The sequence below is a fragment of the Zalophus californianus genome, chromosome 1, assembly GCF_009762305.2.
Source record: "Zalophus californianus isolate mZalCal1 chromosome 1, mZalCal1.pri.v2, whole genome shotgun sequence".
Taxonomy (NCBI): domain Eukaryota; kingdom Metazoa; phylum Chordata; class Mammalia; order Carnivora; family Otariidae; genus Zalophus; species Zalophus californianus.
In genome coordinates this window covers 124,333,988-124,355,159 of record NC_045595.1, presented here as the reverse complement: position 1 = coordinate 124,355,159, position 21,172 = coordinate 124,333,988, and the positions used below count along the sequence as shown (strand labels likewise).

The 21,172-nt window shown below is 41.0% G+C and overlaps 1 protein-coding gene and 1 long non-coding RNA gene across 9 annotated transcripts in view; one reads left to right on the top strand and one right to left on the bottom strand.

The window, feature by feature from the left end:
- Positions 1 to 21,172, bottom strand: part of FNDC3B (fibronectin type III domain containing 3B) — a 342,488-nt gene that overhangs the window by 74,877 nt on the left and 246,439 nt on the right. For all 8 annotated transcript variants that reach the window (XM_027587529.2, XM_027587528.2, XM_027587526.2 and 5 more), the window contains 4 exons: positions 14,627 to 14,778; positions 12,372 to 12,431; positions 3,582 to 3,720; positions 399 to 452 (listed from right to left, as the gene is read on the bottom strand). In XM_027587529.2, coding sequence (XP_027443330.1) covers positions 399 to 452; positions 3,582 to 3,720; positions 12,372 to 12,431; positions 14,627 to 14,778 — 405 coding nt within the window. The remainder of the gene's footprint in view (positions 1 to 398; positions 453 to 3,581; positions 3,721 to 12,371; positions 12,432 to 14,626; positions 14,779 to 21,172) is intronic.
- LOC113918763 lies at positions 801 to 18,769 on the top strand. The gene is made up of 3 exons (XR_003518680.1): positions 801 to 810; positions 5,010 to 5,014; positions 18,507 to 18,769. It is a non-coding gene; the product is annotated as an uncharacterized LOC113918763 (long non-coding RNA).

The window sequence follows — 21,172 nt, the reverse complement described above, 5'->3', positions numbered from 1 at the left end:
TATGCTTCCCAAGCCACACTGTGGTTTACCTTATCAAAACCATCTATGCAGAATGGCCCTGAGCAGTCAAGATAACAAAGCAGTCGATCCTTAATACAAATTGATGGCTGGCTAGGCACTAGGGACTCCACAAGAGATAAGACCCTGCCTTTCGATTCTGTAGCATTTCTTGCAAATAAGCCAAGTAAATATATTTAATGCAATTTAATACAATTCATTACACTACTTTAGCCCGTCTCCCTCTTCCACAGTCAATACTATAGGTTTAAATTTTTCACTACTTACGTTCTTTTTTCCCATGTGTTTAGCACATCTTAAAAAAGAATAAAATGGTATTTGTTCAGCAATTTTATTTTTGAAATGGTGTTTTAGATGGATGGATATGAAAATATGCTTACCTCATCCCATTCTAAAAGGTAGTTGGTGATTTTTGAACCATTATCAATTGGTGCCTAAAAAAAAGAAAACCAGTAAAATGAGATTAGGGAAAGCAGTTCACAGACAAAACTTACGAGCCCTCCACTTGGTTCAAATACACTACCCACGCTAGCCCTGTGCTGTCCCCTCGGGCGGGTAACCCTGGTGGCTCCTGCGTTTCCCTGGGAAACATTATCACAAATGAATTTTAGTACAATTCAACTGTAGAGAAAGCCCCACTACTAATAAATCATACCCCACAAAGAGCCAAACCTGCTTTCTCCTTTTTACACCCACATGGTGCCCTACTTCCTCTGGGGATAAGACTTTCAAGAGGCACTTTAGGAACAGGGGGAGAAAAAAGGCGGCTGAGAAATGTAGATGCTGCTTGGAGTCCGGCGGTTAAATCTGACTCAGCCAGGTTCAGGGTTTAAGAGTATATGTTTTTTTATAACTTCCTCCACACAGCTTTTTTTTTTTCCTTTTTTTTTAAGTGCTTAAGATTAGAAAGCCTTCTGCGCCATTGAGATTTCCCTTTAAAAAAAAGAGAGAGAGAGAAAAAAAAAGGGAGATTCCCCTGGGAGATTACCAGGAGCAATTAGCTCTCTGCATGCTAGCAAAAAGAAGTCTCATCTTTTGCTTTCCTCTTAAAAGCAGGCGGAGATCTACTTCACTGAGAAAACGAGCACTGGGCAACGGGAAGGGGAGTGGAGAACTTTGGAGAAGAGTGCTTTGTGGGGTTAGCCCTGCTAGAACGGGGTGCTGCCGTGTGGTCTCTCACTGGAGGAGGGTAGTAAGATGGAGGGAGGGAGGGAGGAGGCAGCTCGAGGGAGGGCTAGACCAGGTCTCCCCACTGCACAAATGTGTCTGGGCCTGACCACCGCCCCCCACCTCCCCAGGAAGGAGCAGGAGTCCCACAAACCACTTTTCAGCCCCTAGCAAAAGGCAGCCGGGTCCCCAGAACTGCACCTAAAGCCCAGCTCGGCCGTTTGTCAAGTGTGGTCTTTTGTTAGTCACATGATATCATTGTTTAATTTCGTGTTCCGAGAATAAATGATGTGATAAGTAATTGGGAGAATATATATAAATCACCTATTCAACTACTGGGCAACTCAGGAAGCACTCGGGGAACAATAGCTGTTGTTTTATATTTGTGACTAACAAATCATCATCAAGGGCTCAGTAAATACTAGTTAAATTTATCAAGAAACTCTTCTCCCTCCTTTCACCGTCTGGGTCACATCACCCCTGAGTCTCAAACCCAGATTTCAGGGGAGTGCTCTATGTTCTACTGAACTGTAATTTCAGACTTTGTGGGCTCATTTTGGGAAACAGGGATATATATGAAGTTCTAAATAACGGACACAATCGAAGTTTTAGATGAGACTCCATTTCTAAGATAAAAACTATGTTTATGATGTTTATAAATTTCTCTAGAGAAACTGTTCTTTCAGTAGTTTCTTCTAGGATATCCTGCCCCACCACCGAGTTCTTAATTCCTTGAGCGTGGGCGCACTGATTTCGGTTTTTGTATTGCCCTATCTCCTGCTGCTGACTAACAAGAAGTGAGAAGATCTTGACTCTCTGTGTGTTTGTGGGTTCAAGGACAGGTGGGCAGTCAGAGCCCTGTGCCCCTGTCCTCGAGCCCCCAGCTGGTGCACTGTGATTAGGAAATCCGTTTTAAGGACATTTAATGAAAACTGAACAGAATCCTAAACTTTCAAGTTTGTACTTGACTTCATGGAATAAGAGTATGTTTCTGATTTATAGTTAAATAAAGGAAGAACGAAAATGTGAACTATTTGCCTCCTAATAAGTAACCTTTTTCTTGAAGACGCTGGTCTGCCTAAGACCTGGATTTCATCCAGGTTTTAAGCTGAGTATGTATCAGTGATTCCCAACTTTAGGTTTATAAGACCCCGGGGTCCCTCTGGTAATCTTAAGATTTCTTTTATTTTCCAAACAAAATGAATTTTAATTCTTTCCTTTAAAAAAGATAATGTTCATGTATGTACATGCGCAAATAGAGACCATATTTTAAAATGGATGTGTATCTCCAAGGACTTATGATGACCAGTTGGGTGTTACAACTCTGAAAAGGTAGGGAATCACTGACCTGGATTATCCCTGGAAGCCAGGAAGGAAAATAAAATAGTTCAGATTCTAAGCCAGTCTAAACTTTGCCTTTGCCAAGTAACACACGCCATGTTGGCCAGTGGCCATGAGAATGCAGCTGCCCACACGAGAAGGGTCTCCAGAAGCCCGGGCTTTATTGCTAACTACGGCTCTCAAAGGCCTTTATGGATGCCCTGCATAAATTCAACCTCCTGCACTGGGAACCAAAGGACAAAGTATGTCTTCACCAATATAAGATCTCCCTAGCCATCTTCCTTCTTTCACACATTAGCGTATTCCCCAAACACCATAACTCTTTATCTCTACCTCTAGAAATTTCACATCTTAAACTGCATTTAAAATATAAACACAGAGAAATAATGACTATAGAGATTGATAACAGAATCTGCTATCTTCTTGTGAACACACAACTGTGGCTAATAAGCTAATGAGACACCATAAAGACCTCTCTTTCACAAGAGTTACTTGTAGCCAGTAAATTATATTTTATGAAAACTACTATACAATTCAGACTTTAAAGAATAATGAGTAACCCTAACTGAATAAAGCCTAATCAGTAAAAGTTAGTTAAGTCTTAATGTAGTTAGAACGCTTAACATTCTAGGCAGTTTTAAATATTAAACATTTTAGAGTCACCACTGAAAGAAGCCAATGGAGCCGAAACCAACTTATCTCTAAACTTTTCTTCATGAAAACTTTCTACTAAAGTTTTCAGTTCAAACGTTTGTTGAAATGAACGAAACCATTAGAAAGTGATGCAATTCAGGTATCTTAAGTATTCATATCATGTATAACATATTGCTCATGAACCTAAAAGATTTATCCCTGCAGATCTTCTTTGTATTTCCACCTTCTACACTGCTTTGCCCAGTTTTTATAGACATAACAACTTTCAATATCATAATAATTTGTTTCACATAGTTACTATGTAGAAAATCAAACACCATCACCAGACGGGAGTAGTGCTGAATGAAAACGTTTCAAATGGCTCAAGGTCAGACTGTGCCCGACACTTTGCAGCTACCCACCTTCCACTGCAAGGTTAGCGAACTTTTGCTCCTGTGTGCCAGCTTCGGTGGGAAGGGACACTCAGGTGCACAGCTGTGGGTGGTGAAGCTAACGGGCTCGGAGCAGGATCCCTTTACGGAATTGTACATGGCATATACCCTGAAAGCAAACAAAGACAGTCAGTGGCGGTGGCCATCGCGGAAGACCAGGGTTTTTATTTCAGGTTTGCACCAGGGCTTTCCACAGAAGAACAGAATTTATGTAGTACATGCCATGACTCTTTCTCTTACCTACTGGTCTTGTCCTAACTATGGCCAGTATCTCCAGGAGATAATGACCCCAGCAGGGAATGGGCCTCAACTCCTCTCCTTCCACCAATGGTCAGAACCCTCTGCCCCAATTAAGACAAGCAGGGTCTACTGACTGGGAAACAATATGCCGAAGAAGAAAATATCCCTGGGGCGCCTGGGTGGCGCAGTCGGTTAAGTACCCGACTCCCAACTCCTGGTTTCGGCTCGGGTTGCAATCTCATGGGTCCTGAGATTGAGCGCAGAGTCTGCTTGAGTTTCTCTCTCCCTCTCCCTCTGCTCCTCCAGTCCTCCCCTACCCCCTCTTTTTCAAATAAATTAATAAGAAAGAAAGGGAAAGAGGGAAAGGGAGGGAGGGAAGGAGGAAGAGAAGGAAAGAGAGAAAGAGAGAAAGAGGAAGGAAGGAAGGGGAAGAAAGACAGAGAGAGAGAAAGAAGGAACGAACGAATACATCCTTATTCCCAAAATGGTCTTTAAATATACATTGTAAAATCATCAAGCCACTCTCCAGCTGACTTTGTGTGGAAGGAGGCTGAAAGTAGAGTTCAGGGTTGGCTGAAAAGAGACAAGAAGTAGCACTAAGAGCCTACAAACTGGAGAGAGAAGTACAAACAATGGGATCTTTAAACTATTTCGAACACTGCAGATATTTAAGTAGAAATATGGATGCTTCACACACAGAAACATGCTTGCTACTGCCAAGTGCATCTCTGACTCAACAAACATAATGTTCAGGTACAGTTTATCCATGTGAACATTTTACTTTTGCACCTGGCACCGAGATTAAAGCTGCGTACTCTACGCATTAAAATGCCTGGCTCAATGCTGAACATATGGGCACAATTTCTCCAGAGAAACTATGAGGAAAAAGCATACAACGTACTATTATAAAATTATACTTCTTTCAAATAGCATAAAATAGGGTTATGTTGATTTTTTACCACCTTCTTTCCTATTTTTCCTTAATATTGAGCATTAAAAAAAAATCCAACTTGAAAATCTACTCTTTTAAAAAGACAACAAAGAAACTTTTGCTGCCTAAAAGAGATGCAAAGATTAAGCTAATCAGAGTTGGTAAATAAATCAAGCCCTTAATTCTTGAGGTCCCATTAAAGATAGAAGAAAACTCAGAATCAAAAGGGGAAGTAAGCTTCCCAAATCTACACAGCTAGAAAGTTGCCTCAACTGAACACAGTCGTGGAAATCTAACCGCTAGACTCTACTGCCTACTGTCCTTACTCATCCCCAAATTAACGCTTCTCTGAACACCCACAATCTATCTCCCCTCACTCTACCCGATGAACATAAACAATGGCTAGAGATAACAACATTATGGAAAACAGGACCTAATTAGGTATGTGATTTGCAAGGTCCTTTCTCCTCAAGATCTAACACAAAGAATTTATGAAAGTCATGCATGTTAAAAGTACTAATGCCTAGTTCCATCTTAAAAGGTGAGACACATATTTACTGGATATTTGACCTGTTTGCCTTATGGGAGGACACCACGACATCTGATCCAAACAAAGGGTACTTATTAGGATCTCTTCACCCAACCTAATGAAAAGAAATGTCCCTTTTTGCATTCACTGTAAGTAGGAACATATTATAAAAGTGAATGGTAGATTTGGCAAGATCATTTCTATGTATCAGGACAGGCTCACTGGGAGTTAAGTTACTTAAAATGAATCACAGAACATTCCAGACATGGGCAGGGTTCCTGCCTAAATTTTAATAGACTGGTTGGATTCTACAGCTGGTGGCTCATGGGTTACATCTGGCCCAAGGGAGGAAAAAAAAAATAAAATCACAGCCACCTATGCATGAATGGAAGGACACAGGCAATGGTCGGTACAGAAAGAGATAAGCAGACATAACGCACTCCTAATGAAAGATAATGCCACTATCTATAAAACCTTTGCCAGAAAAACTAAACCTGTATTGGATTAAGCCTCTTTGCCACAAAACACAAAGAGAATATATTAAGCAAAACTACAGGGATGCAATCAGCCTAATTCATACTGCCAAAAATTCTACGGGATAAAAAAAAAAAATTATTCCAACAAATAAACTGCAAAGGGACAAAAAAGAAAGGGAGGGAAACCTACAGATGAAAAGAAATTTATGAGATACCAGCCGAAAGGAATATTCAGACCATGTCTGAATTTCAATTACAACAAACTGAAGAAACAAAGCCTTCATTTTTAGGACAGTTGAGGAAATGGAAACAGTCACTGAATTTTAAAGACATGAAGGAATTATCCTTTTTGCTTATTTTGGATGGGCATGTGATGATGGTAATGTGGTGCAGAGATGAAATATTATGATGTCTGGACTTCACAGCTGTGTGGGCAGGAGTAGTAGGTGGAGGCAGCAAGGAAATGAGAAGTTGGGCAATGGGTCTATGAAAATCCATGAGTTACTGTCTACTTCTGATTGTATCTGAAAATTTCTGAAATAAAAAATTAAAGATCAAGCCAACACTTAAAGTTCTGGAGATCTCTCATTTAGAAAAATGAACCTCTAGTTTCTCTCAAAACTTAGAAGTTCTACCAACACAGCTGCATCCTTGCATGGTAGTAACCAGATGGAGAGGTGGGGCAGGTGCTGTCCAGTTCAAGTCCCCACCACTTCCTGCTGTTTCCTCAACATGGAGATGGCTTCTCAGCTGCCTTGGACCCAGCTCTTGACCCACTTAGGTTCCTAGGAGGAATTTCACTTCACAGTCACTGGGCATGTGTTTACAAACTCAGACTCTATTCGGGTTGACTGCGTCCTGAATGTTCGCACAAAGTCAGCCTCCAAATCTACATGGCAAATAGAGCAGAGGAAAGGAAGCAGGGACAAGGGCCTACAAAGGGCTGGCTGACTGTGGTGAGTTATCTGCGGAGACCTGGACTCAGTCAAGTGCACTCTTGCTCTTTAATAAGATTCTGGGAGTCATAAAATCCACATTTATTGAGCTAGAGAGACAGGAGTGACTGAAGCTCCTGATAGCCAGGTTGGCAGGATGACTGCTGATGGGAGGAACAGAGGATCCTGACGACAGAATAAAAATTTGAGGCTGTTGAAGATGCACAGTTGTACAAGCCACAAGGAGTTATTTTTCTTGTCTTTCAAATCAAAGAATGTTATAGTTTAAATCAGGACTCAGTGCTTTGCACTTGTAAAAGTCTGTCCTCAAAGGAAATGAGATCCATTTTACATGGCAATGTAAACGTGCTGCATATAATATCTAAAAGCTGACATGATATCTAAGTATACCACGATTATATCCGTCAAAGTTGTTCAGTAAATAGATAGCAACTAACTGTTCCGTTTTTAGCAGGCACTTTTACAGAAAAGTCTCTGGAAATGACACTTTATTTTTAAGAACATTGTAATAATGTTTTTCATAGGATGGTGATGTGTTTCTCTAAGTATCATCATGTGAAAGGAGGATCAGTTTCTTGGGTTAAACAAATCAGCAAACAGTTCAGTTCCTTTTGCATTTATCCCAGCCAAGAAGAATACATTTTTCTAATGATATGATTAATCTTGTGTTGGGTTTTCACATTTGTTTCAGTTTAAATACTGACTAAATGCTCATGAAACAGGTGCTCCTAAAATTTCAGAAATTCGCCTCCAACTTCCTCCAGCACATCTGTGACATGGTAGGAGCCACGGTTTCTAGTCAATAACACCTATTTCATAATTCTGTACTGAGACGGTCAACCATATTTTTGGAAATATTTCATCATGTAATTTTTCTGAGAAATGTTATTACGTGATATCATTTCTGGACAATTTCTTTGCCAAACTGTTAATGCCAATGACTGGAAAACTGCTTCAAAGTTTGTCATGAAATTGCTACCCATTCCACCACTCAAATTCCTGATTATCCCATCGTTCTTGACTTCCACAATAAAACGGTTAGTTCAATGTCAGTATTAATTCTAAAACTACCAATTAGGAATATGGTATTTTTGTGTATAAATATCCATACAAATCAATGAATATGTTTATGTATATAAAGTTATATACTTACATTACAAGTATTATAAAATAGTTATTCATGTATGATGTATGTACTGGATTTTTCTCATTTCTCCCTCTTCAACATATAATCACACACACACGATCTTTCTGTCTCTGTCTTTCTCACACACACACATACAAATAAGATTCTGTATTGGTGGCTTTATACAATAAATAATACAATGCCCTATATGGAAGCACTGAATGTTAAATACACTTTGGTAATTACAAATTGATTTCTTTTAAACATTCAACCAACATTAAAATGCAAAAAGCAATTTGTGTTAGAACTTGGTAACAAATATAAAAGTGATGACTTTGGTAAGAATCTAACCCAAGACCCAACACCTAAATTTTTCAAATTAACATAATAGGAGTATTACTTTCCTCAATCACCAGGAAGAAAAAAAAGGCTGAATAGTTAGGTAAGAAATTAAACACAAAAAATCATAGCAAAAAATGAGTATGAAAAAAAAAATCTTTAAAACCTAATATGTCTCAATATACAATTTTTCATGTGGGATTTGGCCTAAATGGCATGGCAAGTGCCAATCTAAACAGCCATAGAGCCATGACCGGTAGCACTGTCTGGAGGAGTCCCGATCCCAGTGGGCTGATAGGGAGAGGTCACGAGCTATCCTGCCCAGGAAGTGAGCCTAGCTAAGCACCAGTCAACGACAGCACCCATGATCAAGAGACTGCTACTTTAAAAAAGTTTTTTTTTTTTTAAAGATTTTATTTATTTATTTGACAGAGAGAGACACAGCAAGAGAGGGAACACAAGCAGAGGGAGTAGGAGAGGGAGAAGCAGGCTTCCCCACGGAGCAGGGAGCCCCATGTGGGGCTTAATCCCAGGACTCTGGGACCATGACCGGAGCCGAAGGCAGACGCTTAACGACTGAGCCACCCAGCCCCACCCCCCCCCCCCCAAAAAAAGGTTTGTACATCTGATTGGTGAACTCAGGCAATACTCACTAACAGGAGGGAGAAAAAGAGTTGAAAATAGGAAAAAGCACGGAATGAAGATACAGAACGATCTGAATGAAGGGGATGGAATCAGAGTGGCAAAAATCGAAGGCAACAAGAAATATAAGAAAAGAAGCCCGAGACAGGACTTTAGTATATGACATGAAAAAGAAACCCTTCACTCTACTGAAGGTGGTACAGGGAGACTTCAGTAGGCCTTCATTGAAACGTGCAGTGTTAGGAACTGGAAGGAGAAGGTAGCCTGCTTGGAACTGCTGAAAGAACTCTCTCGTTTCCATCAGTGGCTCTACAGACTTGCACCAGGGTGACACTTTCTAATTGGTAACACACAAATAAATAAAAATGGCAATGAATGTAATTGCTTATTTTGCAGTCATCCAGTAATGGAATTCTTCTGCAGCTTCTATTATGGAAATTTAGTGAGAAAATTATTTCCATCCAGCCTTTTGAGGCATTAGAGGTGAGTGTTAAATTTAAAATTATATTTGAGGCTACTGTGTTTGATATGAGCTTACTTCCTGGAACTAAGACGTTGTGAATGTTAACTCAGCTACATCATAAAAAGAGATTTTGCTCCTCTTTTTTTTTCAGGTGCCAAGTATGACATATCTTTATCCCAATAAAATAGTAAGTGAGGGGTGCCTGGGTGGCTCAGTTGGTTAAGCGACTGCCTTCAGCTCAGGTCATGATCCTGGGGTCCCTGGATTGAGTCCTGCATCAGGCTCCCTGCTCAGCAAGGAGCCTGCTTCTCCCTCTAACCTTCCCCCCTCTCATGTACTCTCTCTCTCTTTCTCGCTCTCTCAAATAAATAAATAAATCTTTAAAAAAATAAAATAAAATAGTAAGTGATATGGTCAAAACATGCACAGGCTTTGAACCTGTGTCATGAAGTTTTTTATCATCAGAGCATGGAAACACCGCAACATCTTGGAAAAACAAAACAGAACAAACAGAAACAACATTTATACACTTTACAGATTTAGAATAGGTTTGCACATATACTTCATTTGTTCTCACACCATCTTCCTGAGGCTGGTATCCTTCTTATTCTCATTTTATAAATGAGAAAACAAGGCCATTTGAGTTTAAATGGCTTGCCTAAGCACACACCCTTACTAAGGGACTGGGCCATTAACCCCCAAGTCCAAGCTCTGTCCCCTACTGTCACGCTGCCTCACCAAAGCAATTCAAGACAGTGGAAGCTAAATCTAAGCAGGAGTTGCAAGCATTTCGATTCTTCTCTGGCTTGAAAAAGGAAAGACTGTATAAGGTGAGAGAGTGAATGATCTACAAGAACTGTGGACCAGGCAGGGAAAAAGGAAAATCTGGACTGTAGACAATTTTATTAGGAGAGAATTTTTTTTAACTACTAAGAGAGATTACGACCAAAAAGAGGAGAATTTTCTAACTCTCTGGCAAACAGAGAAAGAGACCACATAACGGTAGTGCCTTGGCTGGTGTGTAGTGTTGCACTGGTGTGATGGGGTCCCTGATGTGTCAGGGGAAAGTCTGAGTCCAAAGCCTCTAGAGAGTTAACTACCTCATGTTCCTATTCCTCTTGGGGCAGCCATTGATTATTCCTTTTATCTGCCTGGGAGTTCAAGACGCTTATAAGACATGGCAGTAAAAAGAACCAATGAGCCAATGTTGTCAGAATTTACCCTTTGTGAGATGAATTAAAAAGAAATGAAGGGAAACAACAGATTTGAATGGCAAACCAAGGGCAGACTCCTGAAGACATTTAAGTTTCTTTAAAAAGACATTGTTAGCTCATGAATGAGCAGGAAATTAATAAAGTAAACCTTTATAAAGCAATAACAATCAACTGTTAAAAGATGGAGAGAAAAGGAAATATATGTTAACAATGACTAACATGGAACATTTACATGGCTCCCTATATGGTGGTACATTTTCTGGTTCGTTGTTAAATCAACCATTTGAAAGGATAAAGTATTTCTATTATCATCTCAGTTTCACAAATTACACACATTTTTTTGTTTGTACAGACTGTGAAAAGTTCAATATGCTTGGGCTGAAGCTAACTGATTCAAAATCCAAATGTTTTGATTTAAACAGGAAGAGAGAGTTTTAACAGAGTTCTATGCAATACAACAACCAAGCAGATAAGCATGTTGAGACTGAATATAAAACACCCTGCTCTTTTATGTATGGCTTTAAATGTAGTTTTAAACACTTATGTGGCTAATAAGGTATTATAATCTGACGACATCCCTACTACCCTACCTTTGTTATAGAGAAAATTGTGGCCTTGATTCTATGTGATTAAGCATGGTTAAAATAGTCAATTCACAGCAGAATAAGACTAGAACTCAAGCTACCTCATAATTAATATATGTTCCTCCTATTAGGTTATGTTCCCTCCACTCCATTATGAAAGAACCTTGGAAAGTATAATAAAGAATGTGTGCTTGATGTTGCAACTGTATTACACACATGCATAAATGAAGAATGAAGACAGAATCCGCTGTTGTGTATTCTTTTAGATAAAATTACAATTTCTGGTCAGCTTATAAAATTAAATAAAATTTTAAGTTAAAATTTAAATTTAAAAAATGTTACGGATCACATTCAGAGACCTATTTGCAAATGGATATGTGAATGTATCTTAAAATGATTAGATGAGCTCTGTAAAAGTTTATGTAATACTCTCCTCTTCACAAATCTATGGCTGGCTGGGTTTCTTCCTAAGATTAGCTAGCTCTGCTTTTATAGTAGTCACAGCAGAGATTCCAGAAAAAAATCACAATAGCGATATCAGACTATGTATCAGATTATATGGATTCACTGTTTTGCCAAGTTGGGCTAATTCTTATCAAAGATAATTTGATATTTGCATTACTTGTCTCATTTCAAAACCTACTGTCTTTTAAGGCCCAAAGGTGTTCTTGCAACATTTGTGCTGAACATACAGTTTATATGTAAAGGGCTTTAACAAACAACTGATACACCAATGGCAAAATATTCATTTCTTTTACAGAAAGGAAATATTATATGTGAAACCATATAGTCAATAGATCTTTATAAAAGTTATTTTATTTTTTTTAAATATTTTATTTATTTGTCAGAGAGCAAGAGAGAGAGAGAGCAACAAGCAGAGGGAGAAGCAGGCTCCCCACTGAGCAGGGAGCCTGATGCAGGACTCGACCCCAGGACCATGACCTGAGCTGAAGGCAGACACTTAACTGACTGAGCCACCCAGACATCCCTATGAAAATTATTTTAAAAATCATTTAAAAAATTCAGTTCAGGGTATCATCTGTTTTTCTATGACCTTACTATTTTTCTATTACCTTACTGTGTACTCCCCAATCACTATGCTCTCAAGTGCACAGCACTGATGCATGGCCAATGAGCTAAGGTATTAACAACTTTTGGTTAGGCAAGTGCCCTTACCCAAAAACTTTTGAAAAGGAGCACATGATTTCTTTTGGCAATCTGAATTCTCCAACATAGGTCAGGTCTCAGATCCTAACTCACCTCACATGATAATCAGTCGCTGGTCTGAGATCTTTCAGGTTACATTCTAATTCTTCTCCACTGCAAAGAGAAATCATCTATTAGTCAATGATACCAGTTTCAACAGTTAAGACAGGTGTGGGATTTGGGTCTCATAGTCATGTAGGGCAATGATTTCAGAACTCTTGTGTCTGATTCTACCATAAACCAGAAATAAACTTGCCTATCTTGTACTATTACCCTCCTGGACTAGAAAAATTAAGATTCTTTTGAATGATGTCATCCTAGATCGGGAAAATGGCAAGATTTAGCTTACTAATGAAGTTTCAAAAGGTCTTGTCAGTTCTTCAAAGTAAATAAATAAAAACAAATAAGGAAATTAAATAGAGAGATAAATATAAGTGTAAAATAACTATACCAGCTGTCAACTGAAGGTAGCTCTCAGATTCACCTTGGCAGGAACCCCAAATGCTTCAACTTCTCAACTCTCTTGAAGAAATGTCAGTGTGCTTCCCTCACATATCCATACCAATAGCTCTCTGATATATACACATACAAATCAACACTCTCTTACATAAAACAAAACCACTTATATGATCTGAAGTTGCAAATGCAACTCAGCTTAATCATGAGGCAATGGCCAACATAAAATAAGGAATGTTCCATTAAAAGTTTTTAAAAGGTGAGGGGTGGGGGTTTGAGTGTATTCCTCAAAAAATGTCAGGGCCACAAAAAGACAAATACTGTGTTAGTGTTCCAAATTAAAGGTGAAAGACATATGTCCACGGACTGTAATACCTGACCCTGGACAGGATTCTGTCCTAGAGGGGGAGAAAAATGCTATAAGACAGTATTTAATGAACTGATAAACCTGGAATGTGGACAGTGACTAGATCAAAGTATCTTATCAATGTATATTCATGAAGTTGGTAACCGCACTGCGGCTATGTAAGAAAATATCCTTATTCCTGGGAAGTATACTGAAGTACTCAGCAGTAAAAGGCCATGCCATAGACAACTAATGGGAAAAAATACAGGTTGGGAGGAGAGAAAAATAAGAGAGAATAACTCCAATAGTAAACCAAAGAGGAGAAAAAGGTAACTAATAGGCGAAATCTGGGTCACTTCCTTGATTTCTTTATTTCTGCAATATTTTATAAATTGAAAATTATTTCAAATACTTTTTTAAAGTTGCAAACTGGAAGCCAGTGTCCACACGGTGCCTACAGTTCTCAAGTCTGACCTGCACTGTATCCTTAATGTGTCTTTGAATTTGCTGGATGAGTTTGACGTTAGGAAGGCTTATGTAACAATTCAGATTTCCAGTATTTCTTGGAAAAAAACAAACAAAAAATCCAAAGACATCGGCACCTCTACGCCTGCATTCCCCTATGGCAACAACCTATTTCAGGTGAGTGGCGGTTGCCGCTTTCAGAAGAAGACAGGAGTGCTCCTGTAACACCTCACCCCCGACCTTCCTCCTTTCTTCACTTCTGTCATCAGCCTAGCCCCTCTGGGCACGTGAGGTTAGCTTCTGCCACCAGCAGTCATCCTGCCCCGACGGACATTGTTTCTTGGAGCGGCTGGGGCAAACGGTGCTCTGTGTTTCTTTACCAATTTGGACTTCTCAAAATAGAACCAAATGGTTGGGAGCTGGAGTAAGGGGTTAGGATTTTATTCTAAGTACGGTGGGGAACCACCACAGTGGCCTCACCCAGGAGTGAGCCAGTGTGACCTGGTTTCTGTGGTGTGGGACAATCCCTTACCTTGTGGGCTAAACTTATTTAAGAAAGTCTTGGGCTGAAATGCTTTCAAGGAATCTTTACTACAGGCTAGAAAACACTGGAGGAGGGTAAGAAATAGAATGAAATGGAAGGAAACCATAATGTAGAATTTCAAAAAACCAGACTAGAAAGTGGTCTGGGTCTAAAAAGAGGTAATCAACCATGTAAGTGCATGACTGACGTATATAAAAACTCAAAGTCATGCTCACTTTTTACCCCGATAGGAGTTAATGGCATTTTTTCTTTAGTACTATACTGACAAGCTAACATAACCAAGTGATAGCTCATCAACACCAAATAGCTCTACAAAAGTCATTTCTGATTGGTAATTACTCTGAACAAAAATAACTCTTGCAATTATCACTAATTCTTAAAATGAACTATTTAAAGGAAAGTTTGCAAGGCCTCTAAATTTTTCCTGTTTCTGATTTTCCTTAATGACTCCAATTTCACTGTGCAGCAGCGGAGAAAACACATGGAGATACAGGCTACCTGTAAATTATCTTGTACTTTCCGTCCCGTCCTTTGTCAGATAAGGCGACCTCATAGCTGTAGGGGAAAGAAAGACCGCTGTGGGGTCCACATGAAAGTCCAACAGGGGGAGCCCAGGACAGCACAACCGCTCTTGCCTGAATATTAGAAACCTGAGAAAAAACAAACACAGACAAAATTATCCAAATCCATTTTTATATACACCAGACACTACATCTTGCAGTAACATTTTTGTGATGATGAGTAGTGGCCCAAGACGGGCTCGGGAGTTAATGTAAGGTACACAGTTTTAATTACGATGCAAAAACCATCTCTTGTACTCTCCTGTCCAGGTCCCGACGTCCACAATAGCTCCTGAAACACCTGTCCTTTAACGTAATTCACATTTGATCCTCCAGAAAGTAAAATCGTCAGCCTTGCGTGGGAATTTTTTTTTAAAGGTAAAAAGTTGAATGTGAGACTCTCATGACCTCAGTGATGGCCATCACATTACGTGGAAGGAGCCGTATCTGCAGGTACTTTCTGGTGGCCTCCCAGCCTTCAAAGCCATTACCTCTCAAACCAGGCTCCTTGAAGACCTCAGTTCCGAGGAGAACCCAGCGATGGGGGAGGGGGACCCAGGCCCAGGCTGAAATGGGTGCTGAGATGATGTTTCACCTCTTCTCAGCTCTGTTTTTTTTTTTTTCTTTTTTTTCTTTTTGGTGTAGCCTCTGTGTAAGGCTTCATTTGAACAGAGGACTCTGGCACCTTTGAACACCCCAACTTTCTTCCCTTACTTAGGACCACACTGACGCATGTTGCACTCCACCCACACGCCGTTCTCAGCAGGACGGGGTTCCAGCCACCTCCAGCTGTAAGCTGCTCAGTAAGAGACTCTGCCGTGGGCTTCCTGCCCTTCCATCCCAGGTGCTTGCTCTAACTGGTGCTTCCTGGGGCACCCCCGCCTTCCCAAATACACTATTTGCACTCCATCTTTGTTTTAGAGTCTTGTTTCTAGAGAAACCCAACCTCATGCATAGTCTAATTCTTTAAAATAAGTCAAAAGAACTTGATGTTCTAAGTTTCTAAAGGTTATTTTGCCACTCTCTGGATACTGGTCTGAATAAAATATTAAAATCAAGAGTTAATGTAGATGCTAAAGCTTCATGTTCATAAAGACTGGTGGTAGATTATTATTAGTTTGCAGATAGAGATATGTAAACTATTCAGTTTCCTTTTTTTCTTCCATTTTTGTCACTATCTGATCTATAGAGCATTAAAATTTAATACAAAATAATGTAAAAACATGAATAACATGGAATATGAGTACCGAATCTCCGTTTCCAGTCTGTCATTCATTCCATTTTTCGCAGAGATCCCTCCATATCATTTCTGCTTCGTATAGACATAGCCTCATGATGTTTTTAACCAATTCTTTAGTCAAACTCCTACTCATCATTCCCGACCCCAGCCGGGCCTCACTATCCCCAAGTAACCTTCCCTGAAAGGTAAGCGTGTCACCTATCATCATCCCTCTGTTCTACAGCAACTTGCTATTATCTTTACTATCGCAAATCATGTTTATGGCATTCGTCTCCCTTTCCCACCGGACTGTGGGACTCCCTAATGACAGGACCCAAGTCCTAGTCAACTGTGAGTAGTGGTGGCTTAGTAAATGTTTGTTGAATGAAAAACGAAAATCAAAGGGAGTAAGATAGTCTGAGTTTCTGATACAGGTGCCACAGTGGATGATAGACCAGCATTACACACCTCTTTAAAAAAATCTGAGATACTGTTACAGAGTCAAACTCCACCCTTGTTGCTATGGCTCCAGACTAGCATCTCCTCTTGCCCTATACCCCGCCTGCCCTATAACACGCCTTCAGGATACCATTCCCTCTCACACCCCTATAACTTAGCTTTTGACTTTGCTACTTTCTAATCTAGGACCTCTGCCTCAAAGAGCACCAACCTGGTGGAAAGAGAAGGATGCGTGAGAGACGATCTCCTTGCATATCTCCTAGATATTTTGCTATGAAGAGTTTCGTTTACATTAAAAAGAAGGCTGATTAGGTAGAAAATCATGCAGCCGAGGTGACAAATGGCTACTGGGCACAGTTCCAAGAACACAGTGTGGAGTAACACCAATTTGATGAACGGTGGTGTGAAATAACATCATGTTTCAAAACAGCTTGGCAAACACAAGCGCTTTAGATACTGAACAAGGATCCATAAACTCACATCCCTTTAAATTCTTTTTCATCAGCTATTAAGAATGTACACTTGGTTAAATTATTAACGGAATAGTGATGTACAGCACTTGAAGCATCGACTAACACAATGCTCCCCCTTCTCCAGATTCCCTGAGCAAGCCTGAAGACGGCAAAGGGTCCACTGAACGCAGATCTCTGTGATAGGCGCTCTTCCGATGAGCCAGGCTTTCGGAAGCGCACTCTGAGAATGCCCCATCACTTTCAGAGAACAGCAGCCGTGGCTTCTGGGAATTCTTTCCTAGAGCTAAGAGACATGCCACCTAGGTGACTAGAACTACTCTGGAAGCAGTGGAACATTCCCTGCTGTGCTTCTGCTCCCTCCTTGTCACAGACTCCAGGGCCTCTGGTCTCCTTTCTTTAAGCGCTGGAATCCTGAGAGAAAGAGTGCTCTGTCTCTGGCAGAACTTGGAACCCCCTTCCATTTCAAGGATGATGCCAGGAGATTCCCCGGTGCCTTTCAAGAGAACCTCACATAAAGGGGAATCCTCAGCACCAGATGCATCCTCCTAGTGTCCAGGGAGGTGATAACCCTAACGAGAGATCTGAGCTCTCGAACTCTGGCTGGTTCGGGCCTCCTTCAAGGCGAAAGCCTTCTCACACGAGCTTCACCTTCTAAGTGTCTCTCTCTCTCTCTGGGGGGAAGATTTCTCACTAGCAGGGACCACCAAACTAAACTGGGGCAGCTAATCTGACTATCACAAGGGTCGTCATGGCTGACATCCAAAAAAAGAAGTGTAGAAGCCATAAAACTGACTTCCTGATATTTAATTATTCTACCGCAAATTGAAGTCAATCTCCTTCATGATGATGATAAAAGTGGTGATTTCTAGTTACAGAATTAATGGACAAGACCCAAGGTGACACTTGCTTTGGCACCAGAGATGTAAAGGGTCTGTTGTGGAGGTTACCAGTGCAAGCCTGCATAGAAATTAAACTGCAAGCGTGCATAGAAATTAAACTGCTTTGAAGGATTTAGAAGGATTCATAAAACCACCATTTATTTCTAAATAATCACATACTGATTAGAAATCGTTGTTGTCTATGTGTTTATTAAATTCAGACTCCAACTCGAGGGCAGCTGCTAGGTAAAAGCATATATATGTGCATACACATTAGGAAGTAAGATGGCATGATCTGGTAGCTATTTGAGAATTAGTCTTTAGCTCTCTTTCTCTTTGTCCCCCACTTTCTCTCCTGTTCATTCAATATTTTAATACTTTTCTGTAAAATTTTACTATCTTAATGCTTAGATTATATCATATGCAAATGATACTCATTATCTGGATCAAAAATGCCATTTATTCTCATAAAGCTACTCAATTATTCCTCCCATGTAAAATATTTCTATGTTAAGTTAGTAGCTTCTAAATTTGGTCAGGACTTTGGAGTTAACTATGTGGGAGGCCTGCAGATCCAATTAGGGAGTACGTTAAGGAAATATTACCACAGAAATATTGGCTTCACTTCAAAAGTACCATCACGAAAAATAACAACACAATGGAAAATTTAAAAGGAAAAGGTCAGAGATCATTATTCAAAAAAAAAAAAGACACTCAAATCTAGATTTCACAATCCTCTGTTTCTATCATTCTGTAAGTACTAAGAACCTCAAATCTTTTCAGATATAGTGTTGTTTATTTTTTCAAGGAATGGCTTCTTGGAGGGACAGTTGTTTCTCTTAGGTCAGTTTACTCACTTCTGGAACTGACAAATCAATTGTTTCCACAAGCTAAACATTAGTGGACGGAAACAATGCAGCTTACATTTACTTGCACCCTGAAAATAAACAGCCCAGCAGGATGTGGGAGACAACATCTAGCACCACCATCAGAGCTGATTAAACCTTGCTGGGCTGGAGGTGGCACGTACTGATAGAGGTTTCTTCCTAAACTTAGAACAGCAGCAACCTTGTTTCTGTGACATAGCAGTGGCTAGGACTGCGCATCCCAAGGCACCTAATTCTTAGTCTCAGGACAAATTACCTTGTCAATTTATACTGTTTTTACTCAATGACTAAGTTATTTGGGTCTCTATAGTATCTAGGTTTCTGAAGAGCCAATGACTTGCTTAATTCAGGGGGCCCTAAGTCCTAGAAAGACGGCTGGAATCGACAAATCCTAAATATTGTTTCTACACCCAAAACAAATCATCTACAAAATCGCAAAGAGAAATATGTGCCTCTTACTGAGAGGGGTTATCCGACGTGGCTGAAGGAAAAAGCAAATTCACCAAGTGCCAACTGCATCTTGCCCTGGAAAGCAGCGGGCCACCCCCCTGCCACCGCATAGTGGGGCAGCGAGTTTCACTTTGGCATAATGACATGCTTTACGCTACTGACACACACTCCATCCCAAGTCCTCTACACACCGACGATAATTTACTTCTCAGAGAGCCCCGTGCGGTATTTATTCTCCGACCTTTCCAAGGTGAGGAAACCAAGGCTCAGGGAGCCTGTGTCACTTCCCCAAGATCACAGAGACAGTTAACGGCCCAGAGGGCCAGACTGCACAGCAGGGGCCCTTCCTTCCCGTGCTGCCGCCTTGCACTCCGGCGCCGGCTGTCCCCACACTCCACTGTGCAGGCCGAGCCGCACCTGATGCCGGCCGGCCTTCAGGCATTTGTCTCCCTTGCCAGAATCTAGCTGCAGCCACTGCAGTCGGCCCCACATTTATTCAGCAATTATTGGTTAAGGGTTCATGATGTGCCAGGGACAGTGCTAGTTACCAGAGGCACAAAGATAAATAAGACACAATCATGAATAGGAACTTCAGACAGAGACAGGGGAGGAGAGGCAGGGGGGGAGAGGAGGGGACAGAGGAAAAAAAAATGTGTAAAATGACTAACTGGGCTGGGAAGGGTGAGGTGGCAATCACCAGGCAGACAAGGTTTATGTGGGGACCAGGGGGGAAATAATGGCCCCCCAAATAGGTCCACATCCCAATCCCCAGAGCCTATGAATATTTTGCCCTGCTAGATAAAAGGGACTCTGCAGATGTGATTAACTTAAGGATCCTGTGAGACAGAGACTATCCTGGGTTATTTGGGAGGGCTCAGTGTAATAGCAAGGGTTCTTCTAAGTGATAGGAGGAAGCAGGAAAGTCAGAGAGGGAGATAGGAGGATGGAAGGGGCCACAAGCCGAGGGATGAAGGCAAACTCTAGAAGCAGCTGGAAAAGATAAGGAAACAGATTCACCCCAGAGCCTCCAGAAAAAAACGTAGCCCTGCCAACACCTTGACTTGAGCCTAATGAGACCCATTTTGGACTTTCTGACCACTCAGATGACAATCTTATCAATGTTACAGCTCATGCCATATCTGTTTACATATAAGCTGGTCTACTGATCTTGCTCTAAGAAGGATAAAGAGTTAAGTGCTTAATAAATGCTGAATCAAGGAAAGGACGAATGCGTTTAAATAGTGCTCTTATCTTGCTAGAGCCACATAATCCTAATAAACACAGACTGTCACTTCTGCAGTCAAGGAATGACTAGGAATAACTCAAGACAAACATGGTGTGTGTTCACAAGAGCAAGACTGGACGATGAAGTTTTGTGACTGGATCTGAGACAGCCAACTAGCCAGCTGCCCTGCCTTTGCACTCTGATCATGACTCCTGTCCTCCTCATGGAGTTTTCTTCATTCTGCTGTACCACAAATGTAAGCTTCTCCCACGATTTTGTCCCCCAAGCTTTTCTAACCTCTCTCCATGCTCTACCCCCACCCCACCCCCGCCCAGCCCCAAAGCTATCACCCACTCCTCTGCTTGAACCGTAACTCCATGCGATGTGATCTCCTGATTGAGGTCTCGTTCCCCCTTCTCTCCACAGCACTGACCTACCAGACACCCGCGACTGCCCACTGGGTTTACCTCTTTGGGTGCCCTGCTAGTGAAACAAACTCAGTATGTCTAAAAATTGCACCGAAGATATACAGAGGACACAGACACGAGCCCATTCTAGAGGAACTCACAGATTACCGGGACAGCCACAGCAACAAGTACCTGGCGTACAATGTATTACATACCTACACGCAGAGCACAGTGAGGCTGGGGGAGTAACAGTGGTTCTAAGTAATGTGGAGAATCCTACTTAATGGGCAGGGACAGCCATCCAGGGAGACTCTCAGAGGAAGCAACTCCTCAGTGGAGGCATCTAAGCCTGAGAGCCCAGCTATCTGTGCCACCAGACACCTGACACGTGGTAACACCTTACTGACATCTCTCCATGGCTCTAGTATCCAACCTCTCCTTGCCATGCCTGGAGCCGCCACCTGAATTCTGCCTCCTACAGCCTCT